The sequence below is a fragment of the Larimichthys crocea genome, chromosome XXIII (genome assembly GCF_000972845.2).
Source record: "Larimichthys crocea isolate SSNF chromosome XXIII, L_crocea_2.0, whole genome shotgun sequence".
Classification (NCBI taxonomy): domain Eukaryota; kingdom Metazoa; phylum Chordata; class Actinopteri; family Sciaenidae; genus Larimichthys; species Larimichthys crocea.
The window spans coordinates 8,153,551-8,175,948 of record NC_040033.1 but is presented as its reverse complement, the minus strand read 5'-3'; the positions used below and the strand labels follow the sequence as shown (position 1 = coordinate 8,175,948).

At 40.4% G+C, this 22,398-nt stretch overlaps 1 protein-coding gene across 2 annotated transcripts in view; it reads left to right on the top strand.

Annotated features, from left to right (window-relative positions):
* Nucleotides 1–9,422: 9,422 nt before the first annotated feature.
* malrd1 (MAM and LDL receptor class A domain containing 1) overlaps nt 9,423–22,398 on the top strand; it is a 54,816-nt gene continuing 41,840 nt past the window's right edge. For both annotated transcript variants that reach the window (XM_027274050.1, XM_027274049.1), the window contains exons 1-10: nt 9,423–9,692; nt 10,966–11,097; nt 11,173–11,261; nt 11,347–11,508; nt 13,968–14,064; nt 17,141–17,272; nt 18,068–18,220; nt 20,355–20,460; nt 20,836–21,197; nt 21,559–22,004. In XM_027274050.1, the coding sequence (XP_027129851.1) occupies nt 9,515–9,692; nt 10,966–11,097; nt 11,173–11,261; nt 11,347–11,508; nt 13,968–14,064; nt 17,141–17,272; nt 18,068–18,220; nt 20,355–20,460; nt 20,836–21,197; nt 21,559–22,004 (1,857 nt within the window). In that variant the 5' untranslated portion in view covers nt 9,423–9,514. The remainder of the gene's footprint in view (nt 9,693–10,965; nt 11,098–11,172; nt 11,262–11,346; nt 11,509–13,967; nt 14,065–17,140; nt 17,273–18,067; nt 18,221–20,354; nt 20,461–20,835; nt 21,198–21,558; nt 22,005–22,398) is intronic.

Genomic DNA, 22,398 nt, shown 5'->3' with positions numbered 1-22,398 from the left:
AAATACCCAATTCCCTCATCCAAACATGGGGACAAGACACAACGCAATGACAATGACGAAGACCGAAATGGGACAAAGTAATGAATTAATAAATGAACAGATAAAATCAATATAATAAAAAAGATAGTGAAACAAACAAAACAAAAATAAATAAATAAACACTTGGGATAAAGAGCCCTTGGGACATTATACTAATAGTCAGAAGTAGGACAGCTATGTCTGATCAACGGAAGTCTTTTTAGCGTTACGGGCTGCCACCTGACAACACCTCGACCTCAAAGGTTTGTCATCATGTCCCCCAACCGGGAAGATGCTGATGAAGAGCTACATGATTTCCATGACAGCAAAATCCCCCTTCATGCCAGGAGGGAAGGAAACAGAATATCATCTGCTGCCTTTGCACACACACTAAGGTCTGTACAGGGACCCCAAAGATGGCAATACAGGGACACTGCTGCAGATCCATTTCTAGTGTGTGTGAATATTTAAAAAAAAATATGCCCCCAAAATGTTACTTTACACAAGGGCTAAGGTCAGCAGGGGTCAACAGTTGCATGTCAGCTGTCACTGTTACTTCTTCTGGTTATATATTCCATGGTTTGAGATCAGATTATGTGTCATCATAACTTCAGGAGTGTTTTTGTTTGGTACTGTTCTGATAACGATGATAAATATTATGTTTGTAGGTGGATTATTATCATTCAGATAACTGGCTCAGGCTTTAGATTTACATCTTAGCTCTAATTGATTTTTTATTTGTGAATGTAATCACTTCTTTATTTAGAGGCTGAAGGACTCATTTCACAGAGGACGCAGGTAAACACTACCGTAATACAAACCACAAGTCACACACACACAAACACGATAAATAAACATGCTTTTACTCTAATTTATTACTGCAGTGTCTTCAGATGACGTGCAACGATCTGTGTCCACTGCATTACTTAATTAATACCATTTCCTTCACCATATTATAACACCTTATGAAATGTAAGCAGGTGGTGGGATCCTTCTGTTTTGATTATAGTGTGGTCTCTGCTACGTGCTGCTCAAGTAAACCATCTGTAATCTCATCAACCTGTCAATCAAAGCATCCATGCTGTTAATTCTGCATAACTGTAAGCCTAAATATAATTTGAACAGATGAGTTATTTAATAATTCAGCTTCAGTACAGTTGTCATGAACAGGGAAATTAGCTATAGAGACCAAAACTGTTTTTTATACCAGGCTGTAAACATGTTTATTTTTGCTGTGAAGTTGGACATTTGGACATGGGGACTTATGGAGACTGACTCATTCTGTAGCCAGCCTCAAGTGGATGTTTGAGGAACTGCAGTTTTTGGCACTTCTGTGCTGGTTTCACCTCACAGCCACGAAGGTTCTTGCTTAGGTCCTAATTGATTTGTTTATTTATTTTAATTTATCTTCCTCTCTTTAGCTGGATTACTCCTTTTTTGGGTGTCCAGGCAGGGTGTGTGTGTGTAGTGTGCTTGTGTGTGCCCTTATCTACTGAAGAAAACAAATAAACTTGGAAAAAAATCTATTTAAAATCATTTATGTCGTTATTTTCACATTTTCACATACATACTCTGTTGAATGGGCAGCTTATTAAACAGGATTTTTGGATTGCTTTCCTCTTCATAAAGGGAGAAATTAATTATAGTTTGAATTGAGACGAAACCAATTTGTTGGACTAAAATTGGTGAAATAAACACCATATGTTTAACAGGCTGACAGAACAGACGCCTCAGGCACTTGGACAAGACAAAGGAAGGAGAGAAAACACCTTTTCTGTTTTCTTACAAATATGTACGTGAGATTGGAGCCTCTTAAAAACACCTAACCATTCTCAGATAGTTTATCTCATACATGGTGCACACATAAAAAGTGATACTTCTGCAGCTTTGATTGACTCATGACTCAATAGTTGTCCTCTGTTTTCTCGTGATAATGAGCTTATGTCATTTGTTTTCTTGAGATCTCGAGTTATTTATGTCAGGATGCAGAAATAAATGTTATCCTGAGGTAAAAGTATTATTTTCTCTATCTTAGGAGAATGAAGCATTGTTTTCCTGAGATAACAACATAATTAATTTGACATCTTAACAAAACAAAAGGATAGTCTAATATATAAAATAATTGCAATTGCAATATTCTCCTTTTCCTGGTACACTGAATGATGTTTCCAGCAATGATTTATTATACAAGACTATCTCAAGAAAATCTCGAGAGAACATCCATCCATCCATTTTCTTCCTCTTATCCAGGGTTCCGGACGTCCGTCTCCCCAGCGACACATTCCAGCTCCTCCTGGAGGATCCCAAGGCATTCCCGAGCCAGATGGGCTATGTAGTCCCTCAAGCAGATTCTAGGTCTGCCTCAGGGTCTCCTCCCAGTTGGACGTACCTTGAACACCTCCAAAGGAAGACGCACAGGAAGCATCCTAATCAGATGCCACCTCAATCAAACCACCTCAGCTGGCTCCTTTCGTCCCCTTCTGGAGCCAGACCCCAGAGGTATAGCTTACCGGCGATCATCTGGTGGTCAGCCAGGCATAGCCTGAAAACACAATGTGGAGCCACCAGCCTGTGGGCCCACTACCTGCAGGGAGAGGCAAAGGGGGTCAGGTGTTTTGTCAGCTGGGCGGTTAGCAAAGGCAGACCTGGGTATTGTTTTTTTTCCAACACAGACTGGTGCTACGGACGTGGAACGTCACCTCAAGAAAACAAATTAAATGAACTCGTTATCAGAAGAAAACAGAGGAAGAAAATTGTCTGAATGTATGACCGCTTTGGGATTTCGTACCCTGTGGCGTCTCCACAGCGTTCCTCGTCAGTCGCAGTCTTTTGTGTTGGTGACTAAACACATTTTGATCTTTGCAGCTTTTGTTACTAATCTCTTCTAATTTAATTTGACGTGCATTTCTTCCTGCAGACTTTTAATACATTATGCAGACTTAGTGATCCAGAGTCAGCCAGAATTTTAATTATTTATTCCAGTTAATACTGATGTTCACTTGAGCGCTGTTCTCTGCTCAGGGAGATAATTATACTGCCTGATTAATTCACATAAAAATTCAATTTCCTAGATGTGTTGTGCAACCACCACTCTCATGACATTTCCTCTGTCATGAGTCAAGTGTCTGTTAAAGCTCGTCTTTTTATGCATTCAGCAGTTTAATTTGCATTTTACAAGGATGCTTCATCGCTGAACCATGACCTCCTCGACCCTTCTACACTTCCATCACCCAGTATGTGATGCTTGAGTCAGACAGAAGGCTGTACGAAATGTCATCTTTACCTGAAACCTCTCAGAACAAATACAATTTTAGTATAACTATAGATGCTTCTTTGAATTTCCAGTTTGTCCCTGAAAATAAAATAACAGCGCTGAGTAAGCTTTTAACCTTTCTGTTCTCAAACAGGATTAATCTTACTCACTGATAAAAAAAGTATACATTTATTGTTTGTTTTTTTAAGAAAAAAACTATGTAAGTACTGACAGAAAATGGATGATGGATTAAATTTAACATTTTACGCTACCCTTGCTTGAAATGTGAAATCCATTTTGCAATTTATCGCCCCCTTTTTCAGAGTGTAACACCACTGTCATAAATATGGACAGCTATACACGTCTGTTTGTTATGATTATATTACTTATGACCAAAAACTGGCAAGTCAACAAATTTGCTAACAGCCAAACATCAAGCAAGGTCAACAACAGCAGACATAGCAGCCTCTGCCATTATGTTCATAGATGCTGCTGAGCCCGGTTACATTGCCCATTTGTCCAGCTCCTGTTCTGGCACAACACCGGCTCTGCTCCCTGTCAATATTCCTCCACTCCAAGGGCTTGAAAACCTCTTCTTCCTCCTTGTGTTTCCTTCGTGGTATATTACTATAAGTCATAATGTCCTCTGTCCACATTTTTACTTAATGATTTATCTAAAATAACTGAAAGGTTGAACTGACTCAAGATGAAGCTGATTATGCAATTTAATAGGCCAATATGACAACAGGTTTGCCATCTTCTAAAAATCTCTCCAAACCAAGTTTCCTGCTATTTGCAAGAGCAGTGACTCTTGCAAATAGCAGGAAACTTGACACATGTATTAGTGACTGTCTGGAATCACTTGTGACTGGATGAGGTTGAAATGGCAACATGTGTTGAGCTGATCTGGTCTGGCAGAGGACGGAGGACTTTGTACGATGGAGGAAACTGGGCAAAACAATCTGGCAGAGTTTAGACACAAATAATAAGGTGATTCATATGTGTCCTCACGAGTATGTCTGACTTCAGAGAGAAAAGGAAAATAAATTATCATAGAGACAGTGTTCAATTCTTATGCAACATCTTACCGGCTCTTCTGTACAGTTTTGACTGATGAAACCGTGTAACCATGTCTTAAAAATACAACATAAAAATAAAAATAGGAATATGTTAACTTCATGTGAGTGAGTCAGAAGTGCCTTTGGAATGAGCCACTAAGAAAAGTGATACACTGACTTTGACAAGTTAAAAGCAGCTCCTCGTGACGGTGCACATCGAGGGCACTCGGGAGAAAAAGCACTCCTTGAACTCGTCCTCATGAACTTCACACACACACAACGGGAAGCATCCGACCAAAAGTCGAGCACCTTTTGAACTCTTCACCCACATCGGATTTTTCCAGACTGAGTGCATCACCCGCATCATCCAAACCAGTGGAGCAAAGACAGATCTAATGGTGCTGAGACATTTTGGCATGTTTTGCCAAAACTGTGTTCTGGGTGAGAAGTATTTCAGTCTATTGCCAGTAGTAAAAACAGAAGTGGTTTAAAGCAACATTGGGCAACTTTTCTGCAAGAAAATAATAGATTTTAAATCATTTTTTGGTTACTTGTTATCAGGTGAATGACATTATTTCACACACCACCGACTATTTCACTGATTTTGGTGAAACTGAATCATATTTTATGGAGAAAATGTTTTCTGGTGTCCCTCTGACGTCCTTCAGCTGCTATGCATCAACTGTTTGATTTGCAGTTTATTGCTGGACAGTAAAGCGACCTGCTGTGAACTATAGCTGCTGTTAGCTAATGATGCCCAGACTGTGAGCTCAGAGCACCGGGGGAGTGTTTGTGATTGTACTACAGGGGCACCAGGAAGTGGAGGTTTTCAGGGAGGGAGCAGAGCTGGTGTCGTGCCAGAACCGGAGCTGGGCAAGTGAGCAATGTTACTGGGCTCAGCAGCTTCTGTGGACATAATGACGGAGGCAAAGAGACCGCAGGCGATGTCGGTGGAAGAGGCTAAGCTGTGAAGTGCCACAGTAACACAGTAACTGACCGTATTACTAAATGACTTATTGTGGATAGCTTGCTATGATAGACTATCAGGTTATGATAAAAGTCTTGTGAGAGCAAAGAACCTCTGGTCATTAGCCCTCAAAGTAAATCACCTAAAGAATAACGGCTTGATGAATGTTTAAGAGAGAGTTTCATGAGACAGGAGGAGAAGATGTAATATATAAGAGCAACGCAGACATAAAAATCTGACCTGATTTAAGAGGAAAATCCTCCACTGTAAAAGTCACCTTTAAAAAAACACAGAGCTTTTTGATATTCAGGTGCTGTATTGTATAAATGGTAAGGCCTGTGTGTGAATAATGACATCAGGGCACAAATTCACAGAGCGTTTGCTGTAATTGAGGCATTTCCATGCTTTTGTGAGCCATTTATTTTAATGACAACTGCTACATGTATGAGAGCTCCAAGACAGGCTCAATAATACAGATAGGAAATTATAAATGCTGCAGGAATAAAGCAAAATGTCAAGGCTTATATGAGGCAACAAACCGTGCCTGTGGTTCAGGTCATAGGTGATTGACGTCGGTTCACAGCTGCTGTATTAAACTCATGTTTATCTTGCTCATCACATGAGTGGCATTCAGACTTCCTATTCTCACACTTAGGTCACGTATTCTTAAAGGATCACATGTTCTGTTTTCACAAATTACAAACTTAAAGATATGGCTCCATAAATTATAATGTTTTCATGATGAAAGCACGGTGTGGTGTGCCTCAGGGGTCAATTCTTGCTCCTTCTTAACAAGATGTAAGATTAAGATTAATTTACAGAATATGGCAGAAGTGGAATACTTGAAAATAAGAATAATAGTGTTTTGTCACCTTAGAATGAGGTTTATATATCTGCAGATGCCGCCATGTTTCTACAGGAGCACAGGACAACAAACTAATTACTGACTCTATCGCGTTTTTCCAAGTGGCAACCTCCATGGCTCTGAAGTGAAGCCAATGCAGAAGTGCCAAAAACTTCAGTTCCTCAAACGTCCACTTGAGGCTGGCTACAAAACGAGTTAATCTCCATAAGTCTCCATGTTAAATGTCCAACTTCACAGCTGAAATTAACATGTTTACAGCCTGGTACAAAAAACAGTTTTGGTCTCTATAGCTAATTTCCCCGTTTATGACAACTGAACTGAGGGTAAATTTTTATACAACTCACCTGTTCATATTATATTAAGGCTTAAAGTTATGCAGAATTAACAGTGGTGCCGTTACAGATGGCTTGATTGAGCAACCAGGCTTCATTCAGCCCAGATGATCCACGTCTTTGCTGATTTTTAGATTAGCCAGGAGGCAAAACAGGCAGGACTGCCAAGATGATGGCAGCATCAGTTCAAAGCTCCAAAACGGCTCTTCAGTACCGGTGCCAACCTGGCACAGGTGTGCCAACCAGTTACAAGGCTAAATGAATGAAAGAAACTAAGATGCCAAAACCTTAATATTTAAGCACATTTTGCTACATCGTTTTACTTAATTGATGTTGTAAACTGACTAGTGCATAATGTATTTTAGTATTTTTATTTTCCAGTGTTGCTACTAAAGTAAAGAAACGATCTCAATATCATCATCTTCATCCACTGCGGTGTTGATGTGAAGTATACTTTTAAAAATAAAACCTGGCAGCCTGGAGGGGCTCCAGATGAATAGCATGACTGATGACGCTTCCCAGCTCGAATTTTCTGTAAATTCTGGGTATTTTGGTTGGAGTGTCTCTTAAATACTGACAGGTGGCAGCATTGTGGCAGGGCGGATACATAAAATACAGTTTGTCTCTTTCCCTTTTCCATACCTCATTTGTCAACACTTTTTGTTTGGTGGCTTTGTGCACAATCACATGTCACAGAGCACGGCAGGATGTGCCTACCCACACTGTGTTGATTGGAGGTTTTTGACCGAAGTGTCTCCTTCAGGTACACAGTTAAGATTAAACCCCAGCTGTTATGATGGCTTCACTCAGCAGTGAATCGCTAGATTCAGGTTGGAGGGAAATTAGCAGGTGCTGCACAACGCCACAGCTTGAGCAAGACTGTGAGCAGATTGACTGTATTCAAAATGCCATGCAAATGTTCTTTGCTGTCAATATGTCGTAATTAACAAACTGTCTAAAGGCGCCGGGGAAGCAAAAAAGTGATTATGAAGACGAATGATGAGGCAATATAGACTAACTTGGTTTTCTTTTCTCTGTTAGAGCCACATTAATCTAAAATTGTAACAATTTTCCGACTGCTGCTTAATGGAAATATGTTTTGGAGCGTAAAATGCATAATTAAAGGTTCGGTGTCTAACTTTTAGTGTGATCTGTTGGCAGAAATGGAATATAATATGCATTTTCAATGATATATAAACAACTTCAAAATTATCATTATGTTTTTATTACCTTAGAGTGAGCCTTTGTATCAGCATATGCAAACAAAAATCATCATGATTTCAAGTCTGTGACACAATGTTGCTTTAAACAATGATTAATTTGTTAGCATACCAAAAACTACAACTCCCATACATCTTACCAGCATGGCAGCACAGGTTCTTACATCATTGTACACTGTAGTTCCAGTTAACATGCTAACATGTTAGACTAAGACAGTAAACCTTGTAAACATTATACTTGGTTACCATTAGCATGTTAGCTTTGCCATTTAGCTCACTGAAAGTATAAAAGAAGAATATCCTGAATTTTCTTTATGGGAAGATTAAATGTAATCCAACAGTCTCAATGATGGACTGCTTTTATATCTCGCGCCACTGAATATTATGTGCCTCCATGAAAATAATTACTTTAATGGACTCCCAGCTTTATTTACTGAACAATGAACTCTTTTGGCTCGACTCTTTTCTGGCAGATAATCTGATGAATGACTCCCTCTTGTTGAGATCAGCTAATTGTGGTCATGAATCACCACGATTTACCACGTTGGCTCGTCTGTACTATTGTAACATTTTGCCATGTTAAAATTGTTTTAAGATGATTAGTCTGTTATCATCCTGACCTCAAATCATCTCTCACTGTATGTATCTTCGCTTTGTGACTGTATTATTCAAAGGGACTGATTGAGGTTTGGGATCTGGACTCAACATTTCAACCTGCAGCATCTAAACATGCTGCCAGCTATACACTCTATACACTACCACTGCCAATAGAGGTCAACCCAGACGTGATCTTTTCCTTGTTCCAGTCGTCCCTCGTCCCCCATGGAGTTGTCGAGCTCGCCTTTTTCTCAAGGTTAATTTCATTTGAACTACACTGGCTCTTGTACTCGCTTGCTGCTCTTCTGTCTTAAGGTCTTGTTTTTATTGATTGCTGTGAAATGAAATTATGCTTCACTGTAAAGTGGGGCTGAGCCCTGTTAGACACAGTTAATGATCCTCTTATAGCAGTTCATATTCACAACCTCAGCTCTTGTCCTCCTCCTTATACATCCAAACCACCAACTTCTTATTAGATAGAACTAATGTGATTTATCTAGTGGGCTATGTATAGACTCTTCAGCTTCCACCTGTACAGATGGGCATAGTTTGCAATTAGATTATGTGTCGTAGTGCTTATTGAAATGCCCTTGGTGCTGAAGGATAACAATGTCACTGTTTTTAGTTATGGCTCAAAACACAGACAGCACCTAACCATGTACGTGCTATAGCGACATATCATGATCTAAACTAAAATACCTTGACAAATATTGAGTTGATTGCCAAAGAGATGTCCAGTTAATGAATCAGATGCTCTGACTTTCCTTTAGCGCCGCCATGAGGTTGACATTTGCCTCAACTCTCTGATTTACAGAGTTTCCTGATGGACAGTAAAGTAAACGAATACTATTACTTTAATGGTCTTTAAACACTCGCCTGTTTTTAATGCTAATCTTAACTCTGTTAGGGCAACCATCAAATTGTCCTCACGTCCGAGAACTGTGTTTCTTTCTTCCTCGTAATGTCGTCCATGTTAAATCCAGCAACACACGAACAGAGTGACCTTATTGAGTAACAGCCATAAAAGCCATTTATTACCCTTTACAACACACACACACACACACACACACAGGAACAATCCTAGTAAACTGTACACGGTGAAGGAAATTTCAGCCTCGACAGAAGAGCCTTCTTACAAACAAAATGCTTCACTTGGAGGTGAAGAGAAGGCGTTTTCGTTAAAGGACAAACAATAACCAGGCTGATGACATTGCTGCTGGGCTCAGTGTGGCTGCTGTTGGCCTCCTCTTTGGTGTTTACCACTGACTCTGTTGGAGCCTGTTTAACTCAGGAGTTTACCTGCTCTCAGGGGATATGTGTGCCCGAGGACCGTGTGTGTGACTTCAATGACAACTGTGGAGATGGCAGCGACGAGAAAGACTGTGAGTAAAGCAGGGATATGATCATTTAATCCTGAGTTACAGAGAAAGTAAAACATAACACTAGATTAGAGAAAAGAAGAGAGCAAAATATATCACAGATGTTTCACAATGCTGCTCCATGGTTGTGTGAATGTGCAAGTGAAAGCAGCATTTTCAGACATGGAGAGAGAGCTGCCTCTTTAAAGCAAACTGTTGCAACAACATGTAATTCACACTGAAAATAACCGATTAAGAAGAATCATGCAGTGTCTGTGACTTGGTATAATAATGTTTTTTTTTTAACATGTTCAAATAAAATAACCCCAACCCTTGTTTTAATAATCATCATAGAAAACGGTCTAATTAATAAAGTATTTTAAGTTCCTGTTTAAAGTAAAAGTAAAGGCTATCATACATTATTTAAAGATCACTTAATTTAAAGGAAAACAATCTAATTAAATTAGTTCATTAACAATTAATGAATGACGTTTGAGTGCCTTACAAGCAAGGTCAAAGCATTGGTTGATTGGTTAAAATGTCCTTAAATTCCTTAGGATTTTTTTTAAGCTGGAAGGTTAGACATTTATTCACAGAAAAAACATATAATAACTTTGTTTTACTTCATATAGTACCTTTCAAAACACGATTACAAAGTGCTTTATAATATAGCAGAAGACAAACACACAATAACGTCAAAAAAATCTGACAGAACATAAAAAGACATCATCTAAAGGCCCCTTTTAAAGAAGTGTGTTTTTAAAAGTTGACACATTTTTAACGTGATAGTGAGCTTTAGAGGTGCTGGTAGTCGGATTTTGTTACCTTAACAGAGCCAGACTAGCTGTTTCCAGCTGGTTCCTGTCTTTATGCTAAGCTACACTAACTGGCAGCTGGTTGTAGTTTAATACTTAGCACGGATACAAGTGAGTGGTATCAATCTAATCATCTAACTCTTGGCAAGAAAGCAGAATGCAACAAAAAAGGCAAGTAAATTAAAATTCATGAGGCCTCTGTGAAGATATTCAATTCTTTATATATATTAAAATATGTGATTTTTTTTTTTTTGCATCGATGCAGAGCCTGTCGGGCATATCTCTGGCGTTATCACTAATGTTTTATCGTCCCTTGTTGCACATTTGGCCACATAAGAATTCCTCCTTAAACTGAAAAACCACTTAGTTTCTTTGCTCTGCTGAGTTGACGAATCTTTATGGTGCGTACAACCTCACAGTTTAATCCCAGCACACAGATTTATGGTGAAACACAAAAGAATAAAATGAGGTTTCTGTTGAAGGCTCCAGATATAAGAGGTGCGACTTTGAGGAGGGACTCTGTGACTTGACCCAGAGTTCTGAGACGCTCCCCGGATGGATCAGAACAACTGAGGTCCCGGGACTCAAACATGACCACAACAACAACACATCAGGTTAGAGTATGTGACATTTATGAGACACACTGCGAGTCCAAACGTCTCCTTACAGTGTATCTCTCTCTTCTTTAGCACATTTCCTCTCCCTGTTACCTGTCAGAGGAAACACACCCACAGCAGACCTGAACAGTCCGATCTTTCAGCCCAGTCAGACCTGTCAGGTAATAAAATCCTCCGTTTGAGTAACTTTGGCATGTAGACAGTGACTTGATGACAACTGGTGACCTTGCATTTTTTACTCCACAGATGAGTTTCTACTATTATGTTGGGGCTAAACATGGAAAGCTTCAGGTCTTGATTCAGACTGTGGATCAGAGCACAGAGGTGTGGAGAAACTCCACACAACCACAGGAACATGAAACATGGCTGCAGACGGTGATTACGTTTTCCAGCAATCACAGTTTTCAGGTCAGTCGCACATTTTACTGTATAATGTTGCATCTTATGTGAAGTCTGAGTAGCCATTTAGTACACTCTGAGGTCTGTTATATCTGTTTCATGTAACCTACGGCTATGTCAGATCTTCTGTAGTCATATCACTGCACATTCAAGTTTTCCAGTCAGTGTTGTTAACGCCCAATCAGGTGATATGTCACCTTAAACCAAAAATCCCAACTCTTCTTTGCTCTATTGTTTCCTATACTGGCCTCACACCAAACAACTCTTTCAAACTATTTCTATTTCATTATCGCAGACAAGTTTCAGATTTCTGCATAAAATCCTGAAAGTTTTGTTCGAGTTGTGGCACATTACTTTTATCTCGATCTTTTGGTGTAAGGTGGTTGTAGAACTCAGTCCGAGCTGTCTTAAATCTGTCTTTTTTCACGTCTTGATGTTCCTATAAAATCAATTATCAATAATTTAATCATATCTGAGGTTTTGTGGTCTTGGTTCAAATTATGTGAACAGTGGCTAAGCAGTAATAAACATGGAGCAGCCTCAAGAAGGTGAAGTCTCGGTTTCCTTGGATTGTTGAAGGAGGAGTAATTGGAGGAGTTCTGGAGTGAGTGAAAGTGTCTCTTTGGCGTGTCCTTCCGTTTGTACCACAATCGAGTGGAGAAGGAAAAAAGTGCACAGAAATTGCTTCAGCCCTCGAACTGCACCCACAAGGACAGACGTGGCCAAAAGCTGTTTTTGTTTCCATTGTTCAACAGTTTTTCTTCTTGTAAATTTCCACTAGGTGCATGATGGGAAATAATGTCAAAATAAATCTAGATGTAGTCTGTTAATAAGATCCTCAGACTGCCTTTAATGTGTAAGGGTGTCAGTATAGGGTGGCATTGGTCGGCTCAGTGTTTTAATACCTGTAGCTTTACTGTTTTGTTTCCCTCTTGCTGCTCTCATTAATCTTCCAGCTGTAGCTGTTTTGATGAAAAAGTTGTCAGGATGAATGTTAAGCTGACCCAAAATGCAAACACCAGCCTCGGAGTGCAGATCCAGATGAATCTAGTGTCTTGTGGTGGTGTGGTAAGAACCAGAACAGAATCAAAGACATGATGGAGCGGCGGGTGACAGACAGAAACAAAGTTCACAAAATCTGTGTTTGTCGCAATGATTACTTAAACAATCTGGCGCATGTGGGGAGATAGAGCCGGTGGTTTGCACTGCAGAGATTGACTCGGTGTTGAGGAACAGGTGGTGAGGTGATCAGACAGGTGGGAGCGAAACCAGAGGCCACGCCCAGTGACACAGATACAAACAAGATGACATGAAGCCAACATGTATGTTGCTATTTTCATTGCACGTTAAGATATATCATATAAGGCGTGCAGTGTAAGTTCCCTTGAAGCTGATAAAGTCGTCAGCACAACAGGCACCGTTTATGCGCAGTGAAGGGGTACTGACCCGACTGGACCCTTCAGAGGCCATCTGGAGTCTTCTGAAGCCTGCTGTTTGTGTCCTTCCTATATCCTCAGACAATGTCAGCGTGCCACCCTTCTCCACTCCTCAGCCTTCACCATCTGTCACTAACTGCAGCCAGCTCACTTTCATAACATGGCTGAACCAGCGCCGGGGGTAAAGAGAGGTCAACACTCTGCCAACAATCGCTTTACCCTCCATTAATCTATTTCCTGGTTTAGAGGCAGTTGAGTTAATTGGGTTTTTATTTACCATGGTGGCATCAATTTCAGTCCGTTTTTTTCACATACTCGAACCTTCGGGGTTTTCTCTAATTGTGTTGTAGAAACCACTTTGACAGGTTTATTAAGTTTTGTGCTTATAAAACAGTTTATGCATGTATAAACATTTAGCCTAAAGCATCAAAACAAAAAGAGAGAGAGAGACTTCACAATTCAATAAACTCGCTGGTTTGGCTGTGCGACCCTAAATAAACAGTTATGATCGTCCCATAGAAAGTATCACTTTTTACGGCCTCAAAGTCCACTTTTGGGACAAAAATAAACACCAGCTGACGAGTATGACCAATTAAAATTGTGTATTTGAATGTATTTCCCATCACCCGTAATGACACAATCCACCATTTGTTGAGATCAGTCATAAATGATGGGCTATAAAACTCTGCTGATGTAGATAAAGCTGTTCTGTGGACTTCGATCAGTGCAGCTTTGATATTATTAGCACTGTGGCTCTAGGGGTGGCCCAAGCAGCAAACCTCTGTGGCTGGGAAGTGAAGCCAAAAACTGCAGTTTCTCTCGCTCTTGCTGTGACAGACTTTTGGGCCACAGCTATTGACCTAAATCCTCTAACATCCGTGTTCGGTCTCTCCCCAACTCCGAATATGCCCACAAACAACACAGCATATGTTTGTATGTGTGTCTAACACACATGTAAACACATATGGCATACGCTGCATGCACAGATTGTGTAAAAACTTAATAAAAATACGTTTTCTGTGTGTCTACCAGGTGCTGATTCGAGGTCAGCTTTCAGCAGACAGCGAAGCCTCTGGGGTCTTGGCCATCGATGACCTATCCTTCAGTCCCGGCTGTGTGACTCTGCCTGGTACTGCTGCCAGTAATATCTCACTACACAGACGGGACAAGTTCAGACCCTGACATTTTTGAAATATCGCCACACATAAACAGACCACCACAAACTTGTTTTGAATACTAATAACAGGGGGAAGAAGACATTAAAGCACCTAGGATGAGAGTCATTAAAATAGTGCTTACGACACGTTTCTTTCTGAATATGGAGTGCAGTTAGTGCCTCGATCTACGAGAGTTATGTCTGCTACAGTGTGCTGCCTGCAAGTCAGTGATGAATATTGTACAGCTCAACATTTTAGCTGGGAGCGTTTGATAAAGCACCATCCATTTGGCATTTTGGACAGGATTTTTACGTGTTGTCTCGGTGATATACACGTATTTCAGCCGCAAACACAAACTATAGCATCTTTACAACCGCTATGATTCATCCAATATGGGATGATGCTCCCGCTCTCTGTCTGCCTTAATGGATTGTTTCTTATCGGGCTACAACCTGTGGCCTTCAGCTTTTTTAGGTCTCTTTCCTCAGTGGAGACGAAGCTGCTCTGGAGGGAGAATTAACGTCAGTGGTCTCTGAACCTGAGCGCCAGGTTTTCAAGGATGTTTGCTGAAAGAATTGCAAAGATATTGATTATATAAATTCGGTAGCTAACTGAGTGCGCCATTTTTTGCCAGTAAAAACAAAACTGATATCATGATGTAAATGATCTGATTCTGATAAATGATAAAAGATTGCAAGCCAACACTTGGTTTTTCCGCCCCTATCATTGTGCTGTTGTGGACTTTACTCGTTGAGGTTTAATTGATTTAATTGACAGATTATTTCTATATGGGTCTGCTGCAACCAAAGAGGCTTTAATCAATAAAAGCAGGTAACACAATCTGCCCATAACATAGTGGAGCATTAACTAGCTACCGAAGCGATATTTCTTGCAGGAGATGGTCAAGACCAGAGATTATTGGACTAAGTAGCCAGAAACATGCCTCTAAATTAATTCTATAGTCTGTTGGATGTATAAATGAGCAACTTTGCCACAAATTTTTTGTTTGCAGGTTGTTGAACCGCCCCCCAATAATCAATTAATGCAAGTTTAAATTGAGTAAAGTGTGTTTAAATAGCAAAAGACAGTATCAAGTGTGGCATGTTTACAGGCGGAGTCTGTTAGACCTTCACCAGACCTAGTTTAGCATGTCTAAGTGGACGAGACAGGTCAGTGTCAGCTTGGCACTCGGTGTTGGCTTCCATCTGTCCTCTGTTTCCAACAGTGAGTTTGTGAGATGCTCCTCAAGGTTTATATTATCATATAAAACACATTCAGTCTGAAGGCACAGAGCTGCTTATAGATCTAAACTCAAACCAACGTGAGAAATAACCGATAGGTGTCACATTAAAATACCACTTAAACTTTACTACACCAGCAAAGGGTTATTATGCATGACTCATCTGTATAGCCCGACCTGTACATGCGCGGGAAGGACAAGGATATTGTTTTGATATGTAGCTCACATCTAATTTGGCTAACTGCCTGCCATAACAGTCACTTACAGTGGATTCTTTATGTCCCATGTCCTTTATTAACATTCATTCTATCTACCACATAACCGATACATTTGTTGCACTGAATTATGGCTCCATCACATCAATGAATTCAGATTAAGTAGACTGTCAGAAATAATAGCATTACAGTTGTTAAATACTGAACTATAATTAAATGTATGTGGTAAGTAAGACAAAAACATGCCTTGTAAATGTTTTTCATCCAAAGTCTGACGCCTCTTTTACACCCTGTTATCATAAATCACAGTCTTTGCATGTGTAAGCGTCTCTGAGGGTGTTTCATGTCTGTACATGTTTTTGGGAATGAGCCGGCAACCGTACAATTTATTATAGCAATGTTATAGTTTTTATATGCGTAGCTGATATTTCCACTCAATTGTCGAGTCAGGTCTACTCCTATGAGTCTCTGTACTACCTTAATCATTTTAGCAGATATCAGCCGAACACCTTTCATGTTTCATGTTTACACTTACTACAAGTTGCAACTATTTAAAGGTCCAGTGTGTAAAATGTAGAGCCTCACCCTCTCCTTCCAAACGTCAAGAAGAGATCACAAAAGGCCCTCTCTCGAGCCAATGTCTAGTTTGTCTGTTCTGGGCTACAGTTTGTGTATTAACCATAATGTGATTTTAGGATGAAGACCAGAGATTGTCCGTAAATCCGTTATTTCAGATGAAAGTTATCTCAGATGAAAGTCCATAAAACGAGCTGTTGGTGATGGTCCTCAGCTCTCTGTCAACATGGTCCTCCACAAAATCAATCCACTTCTTTTTTAAGTATATATGTATAACTGAGCTGTTCATTCAGGATAGATACATTTGCGACACGTCAAAAACAGGACTACATAGCAAAGGTTGTAGCAACTTAGTATGATCAAGTGTAATAACTAGGAAACGTAGAACAACAGATGCTAACGCGCTGAAGGTTTTTATACCGTTACAGTGTTAGTGGGGCGGGGTTATACTCAGGGTGGTCTCAGCGTGTCATTGAGCCACTCTTTAGGACCGCCCACAAAATCCTGAGCTGAAAACCGGTGAAAAACTAAACACTGGACCTTTGAAAACTTATTTTCAAAAGCCTGCCAAAAGCCATTTAAAAATTGGACAGTTTTCCACTGATGTTTCCAATACTCCTCCTCATAAGCAGAGTTCATTTAAGAAATGGGGTCTTGACGTTCTATTGATCAAAGTATCTAAACTTCATTCATTACTCCACAGCTGAATCTAATCTTCCACAACACGGCTAATGTACTTTACTTTCACTGAATGCAGCTGAGCTCGTCTATAATAATCCACCATGTTCTCCCATGAGTCCTCTTTAATTTAAAATCCCATCATAGGATCATGGGATAATGACTGTAACTCTCATGTATCTGGTGGGTGTAAATCTGATTTTATATTCCTCGGATACAAGTGCTTCTTGCAAGTGCTACTGATATTTTTGACAAGGCACAAGCAGAACAGAAAGTTTCTTTCAGAAGACATATCCACTGAACACTGTATTAATAATACATGTTTGATTTCTGTGGCAGAGAGCAGTGTATCACCTCCTCCTATTTGCCCTCCCTCGTTATTCGCCTGTGGCACTGGGGAGTGTATCGAGGAGGACAAAGTGTGTGACTTCACCCCAAATTGTCCCCACGGAGAGGACGAAGCCAACTGCCGTAAGGAAATTAACGCACCCACACACACACACCAATTAACACATTCAATAAATCAATGTAGGGGACAATCTCATCACAAGGTCTGTAGAGTTGCACAGTGGGAGGATGTTTGTATTCCATCTTGAAATGTTATCCTCAATATTAGACATATTGGACTAATGTAATGATCATATAGCTTTATGTTAGGACTACCAATTTCACAGACATTGTTAAATTGTACATTAAAACATGTTTCTGAAAACATTTTACACTGATTCATGACTGATCAGCACTGCCTAGTTTTGAGGATGACTTGTCAATCAAAAAGGTAGCCAGCATACCCTACTTTATCTATATGGGACCATAATTTACTCAATGAACATCATGCTGTATGGAAGAAGACTTCAAATTGGTGACCATTTACCATAAACTTATTAGGAAACTGTTTACTGAGGTAATAAATCAAGTGAGAAGTAGCAACATTTCCAAATAAGACTTTACAATCAGCCAATGGTGCTGCCCCCTGCTCACCATTAGAAAGAATGCAGGTTTAAGACACTTCCATGTTGGCCTCACTTTTCAGACCCAGAAGCTTTATCCACTCATTATATACTGTCAATGCTCTTGACCTTGGAAATATTTCATCGGTATGTCATCTGGAGCTTTCAAAACAAACAAAAAATAATGAACCAGGCAAGTTCGAGAAGCTCAGGAAGGTCAAGAACAGCTACTCATGGACCCTGGGGTGTGACTGTTGAGTATACGTATGTTTTCAAGGTCAGCATTGAACTTTAATTTACGTCTCTACTTGTTCAGCCTCTGAGTGTGACTTTGCGGATGGTTCTTGTGGCTGGTATGAGCTCACCCTTGGCGATGGCTTTGACTGGGTCAGGGGCTCTTCTGCGGAGGTACCTCCAGAATACTATGGCAACCCACCACCTTTGGACCACACTACAAATAGCACCCAAGGTAAAGAAACAACCAGTATGCAGTTACCAGCTTCGATTAATCGCTGGCATAAAAATAGAAATGCAATGAATTGATACAATGATTTCCCTGTGTCAAAGGTCAGAAATTGGCAAATTATATTACTATCTGAAGATCAAATCAAGGTTTTGTGGGAGGAAAGAAAATCCTTATTTCTGTGTTTTTGAAAGATAAGCACTTCATGGAGAAATGCCTTCTCAGCCATCTGAATAATAGAAAGGAAATTGACATATGCTGTACCCATTCTGCATATTAACACCACATCATTCACTGAAATACACAATACTATGCTCACACTGACACACCATTAGTCTCTTCTATGGTACAACATGTTACTGTATGTTATGCTCAGGCTTTTCTTCACATCTACCCTCCAGAAAAGATTTAACTCTTTAGGATAAAGGCTGTTTATGGATTTAACAAGAAATTTTGTTGTAGTCTGACTTCATTGTCATGTGGTGTTTTCTTTTTAGCAACACCATCTGTTGTTTTTGTTATGTACACTGTGTGAACACGCTGTGAAAAGACGCTCTATTAGGTAGCTCTGTTATGTGCAGTTTCTTCATATGCTTCAAGCTTTGTGAAATGGCACATTTCCTGCTGGGAGCATCTGTTTGAAGATTTTTAGAAAATATAACAAAGATCTCGTCCGTAACAATGTATAGTCATGTGGTGGCGTGTCAAACAGCGCTTATTTGTGTTATTTTCAATTAAATTAGTCAGTCAGACACCAAGCAAAACACATAATGTTACATTTAATCCTCAGATATGTTGAACATACTCCTCAGTATCAGCTCAAAGTGTTCTCAGCATATTTAAAAACAACTTTTCTCATATGCTGAGGTATTCAGGTTTATTTATTACTTATTTTAGTCAGATATGATGACTTTGGGTGCTTTAATTTTTCTTCCGTTTAAAAACGGATACCCAAAATGTTCCTGTGTGTTTCAATATCATTTTTCTTCTGCAGTCCTCCTTTAGTAAAACGGATAATTTAATATCTGAATTCATCTGGATCAAGAAAATTTAATAAATATTTGCTTCAGAGGCCAAAATTTCTCGGAGGTCAGGCATTGCCAAATTTTAGGTTTTACTCCTGGGCCTCTGACATGAGATATGGGTTCAATTCAGGCAATATTTTGGCCTTCAAACCCCCTTTCCTCACTCCACTAGCAGCAAATCTATTATTCCAGTCTTCATATTTCTTCATGGCGGGCTTGTGGTATCAAAACAATCAAAGATTTATATGCTGATAACGTATTCTCATCTTTCCAACAACTTCCAGAGTAGTTTAATCTTCCCAAACATTTTTTAGGTAATTGCTTCCCCAAGTTTTCTTACCGCCATCACAAAGGTCATACTGTCCAGACTGTAAGCCTGAGAGATAGGGTGTGGAGCCCAGACATCCAGAGGGAGCTCAAAGTAGAGCTGCTGCTCGTTCACGTTGAGGAGAGCTAGCTGAAGTGGTTCGGGCATCTGGTTAGGAGGTGTTCTGGGCACGTCCAACTTGGAGGAGACCCCAGGGCAGACCCAGAACCTGCTGGAAGGACTACATAGCCCATTTAGCCTTGGAATGCCTCCAGAAGAAGCTGGGATGCATTGCTGGGTAGAGGGACGTCTGGAACGCCATGCTAAACCTGCCACCACCGCGACCCGACCTCGGATAAGCAGAAAGAAATGATTGGATGGATTTGCATGCCCTATACACCTCATAGAAAGCATGCACATCAGTTCTGCACAGAGCAGCTGTTTTCACATTTGCAGCCCGGCTGTTACTAACAAGCCTCGGCGTCGTCCTCTGACCTTTCTCATCACTGTTGGCAAGGAGACTGCATTCGACAGGATATGTTTTGTTTATCACATAATATACTCACTAGATAATGTCGTGCACAAAAGTCCCAGAGGGAGAGGTATTAAAAATGACCCATCTGGCAATAACTATACACAAAGGCGTTTAGTTGAAAGTAAATTAAGTTCTCAACTGTCTGCAATAGTTTCAGCTATTTTAAAGGTGATTCACTGTCTGATGGTCTGGTTTACAGCAATGATGGTGTGGGTGTAATAAAGTAGATAATGAATATTGTTTGAATAGTAACTGTGGTCTCACTCACTGCAGGTCACTTCATGTTTATACACAAGAACAGCAGCAGTCTTCATCCGAGAGCTGTTCTCCGAGGACCGTGGTTCAGACAATCAGCCTCCGGATGCACCATGACCTTCTGGTGAAAGTCACTTCCTTCTCTAGACTCACTTATGACAACCAGACTCTGTAGATCCACCCACAACTTCAGAACTTTTTTTTATCTGCTCTCTCAGCATCTTTCTTATTTCACAGCTCAACACAATGAATACATAATGCACCTGAATCTGTCAATGTTTTGATAGTCTCATGACACCTAAAAGTTTATGCCAAATGACAGATTTTTTTTTTATTTTTCCACTGGGTGGTTGGAGGAAGGAGGCAGTTTTCTTTCAATTTCTTTCTTTCTGCAGAGTTGTCATGTTATGAAACATGCATTGTCACAAGAGGAATCTGTGATTTATCATATCAGAATAGACTTTTAGTCTAACCTCCATCTCTCCTTCGTCTCTGTCAGGCATTATAACTCAGGCATATCTGTGGGGGCTGCAGACATGTACCTTCGAATCAATGGAAGCAACACTGTCATATGGAGCACTCTGTATGATCAGGGAACCCGCTGGAATCAGGTCACCGTACAGCTGGGACGCATCACCCAACCCTTCCAGATCTCTCTGGCTAAGATCAGCCTCGGCGTGTTTGACGGTGTGTCCGCCTTGGACGATGTCACCTTCAAGAACTGTTCGTTGCCCCCGGCAGTGACGGAGTGTCCGTCGCACACACATTTCCACTGCGTGCACACCAAAGCTTGTGTGGAGCTCTTGCAGCTGTGTGATCTTGTGGATGACTGTGGGGATGGATCCGATGAGGAGGGATGTTGTAAGTGTCTGTTTTGGTTACAGATATTCAGATACTTTACTTAGAGAAGAGCTCCACCATTTACACGTCTGTTTACAGGTTTTGACTGCTGCTGCATATGTAAATAAGTAAAAGCTCTACAGTGAAAGTACAAATATTTTTAGTACGTTTCAAAAGTGAAAGTGACCTTAAGACAGAAACATGTCCCCTGTGATGTTAATGTTTAATGTAATTATGATACCTGATGTGTAAGTAACATTGTACTATTGTAGTTGGTTGAGGTGGAGATAATTTCATCCATTGCATATACTTGCATATATATGTTGCCACTAAATCAAGTGTAAATTTATGTTGTTTTCTGGCTTCCTATCATGTCTCACAGCTCCAGAGCTGCAGTGTAACTTCGAACAAGGGTTGTGTAGCTGGAAACAAGAACAGAGTGGAGGAGATGTGTTTGACTGGTCCCGCAACCGAGGCCCCACGCCGTCCTTTAACACGGGACCCTGGAAGGACCACACACTAGGCACCAGATATGGGTACTACCTCTACATGGAGTCCTCTGCTCCCCAGGAGTTCAAGGACACGGCCGTGTTGCTGAGCAGAGTCTTCCAACCCACCCACCAGTACAGCAAAGACCCGTCCAGGTCCCGCCATCACTGTGTGTTTCGTTTCCACTACCACATGTTCGGATCACACGTGTTCTGCCTGGCGGTGTACCTCAGGACCAACACGACAGGCCGCAGGCAGATGCTGTGGGCACGATATGGAAACCAAGGAGACCTATGGCACAAGAAGACTCTCTACCTGACCAGCGTTCGACCTTTCCAGGTAACTCAAATGCTCCATAACTAACATGAAACATGAGGAACTTTTTGGCACTGTATTGGCTTCACTTCACAGCCACGGAGGTTTGCCGCTTGGCAGAAATCCACAAAGAAAAATCAGATATCAGGGTCATGGTGTATATTTCTGGTTCCAGTTATTAATGACAACTTAAACTATCTACATTATAAAGTTCAGGACTTTACTTTCCATATTTGATACACTAGGAATGATTTTCTATTAACATGAAAGAACAATATCTCCCTTTGAAATGTAGTAAAGTACAACTACAAAGCAAGTACCACAAAATGGAAATATGTGAGCAGTCACACCACATCCCTCGGTGTAATCAAAAGTAGATATACTTGAGCTACAGGTAAACAACAATGAAACTCCAGTG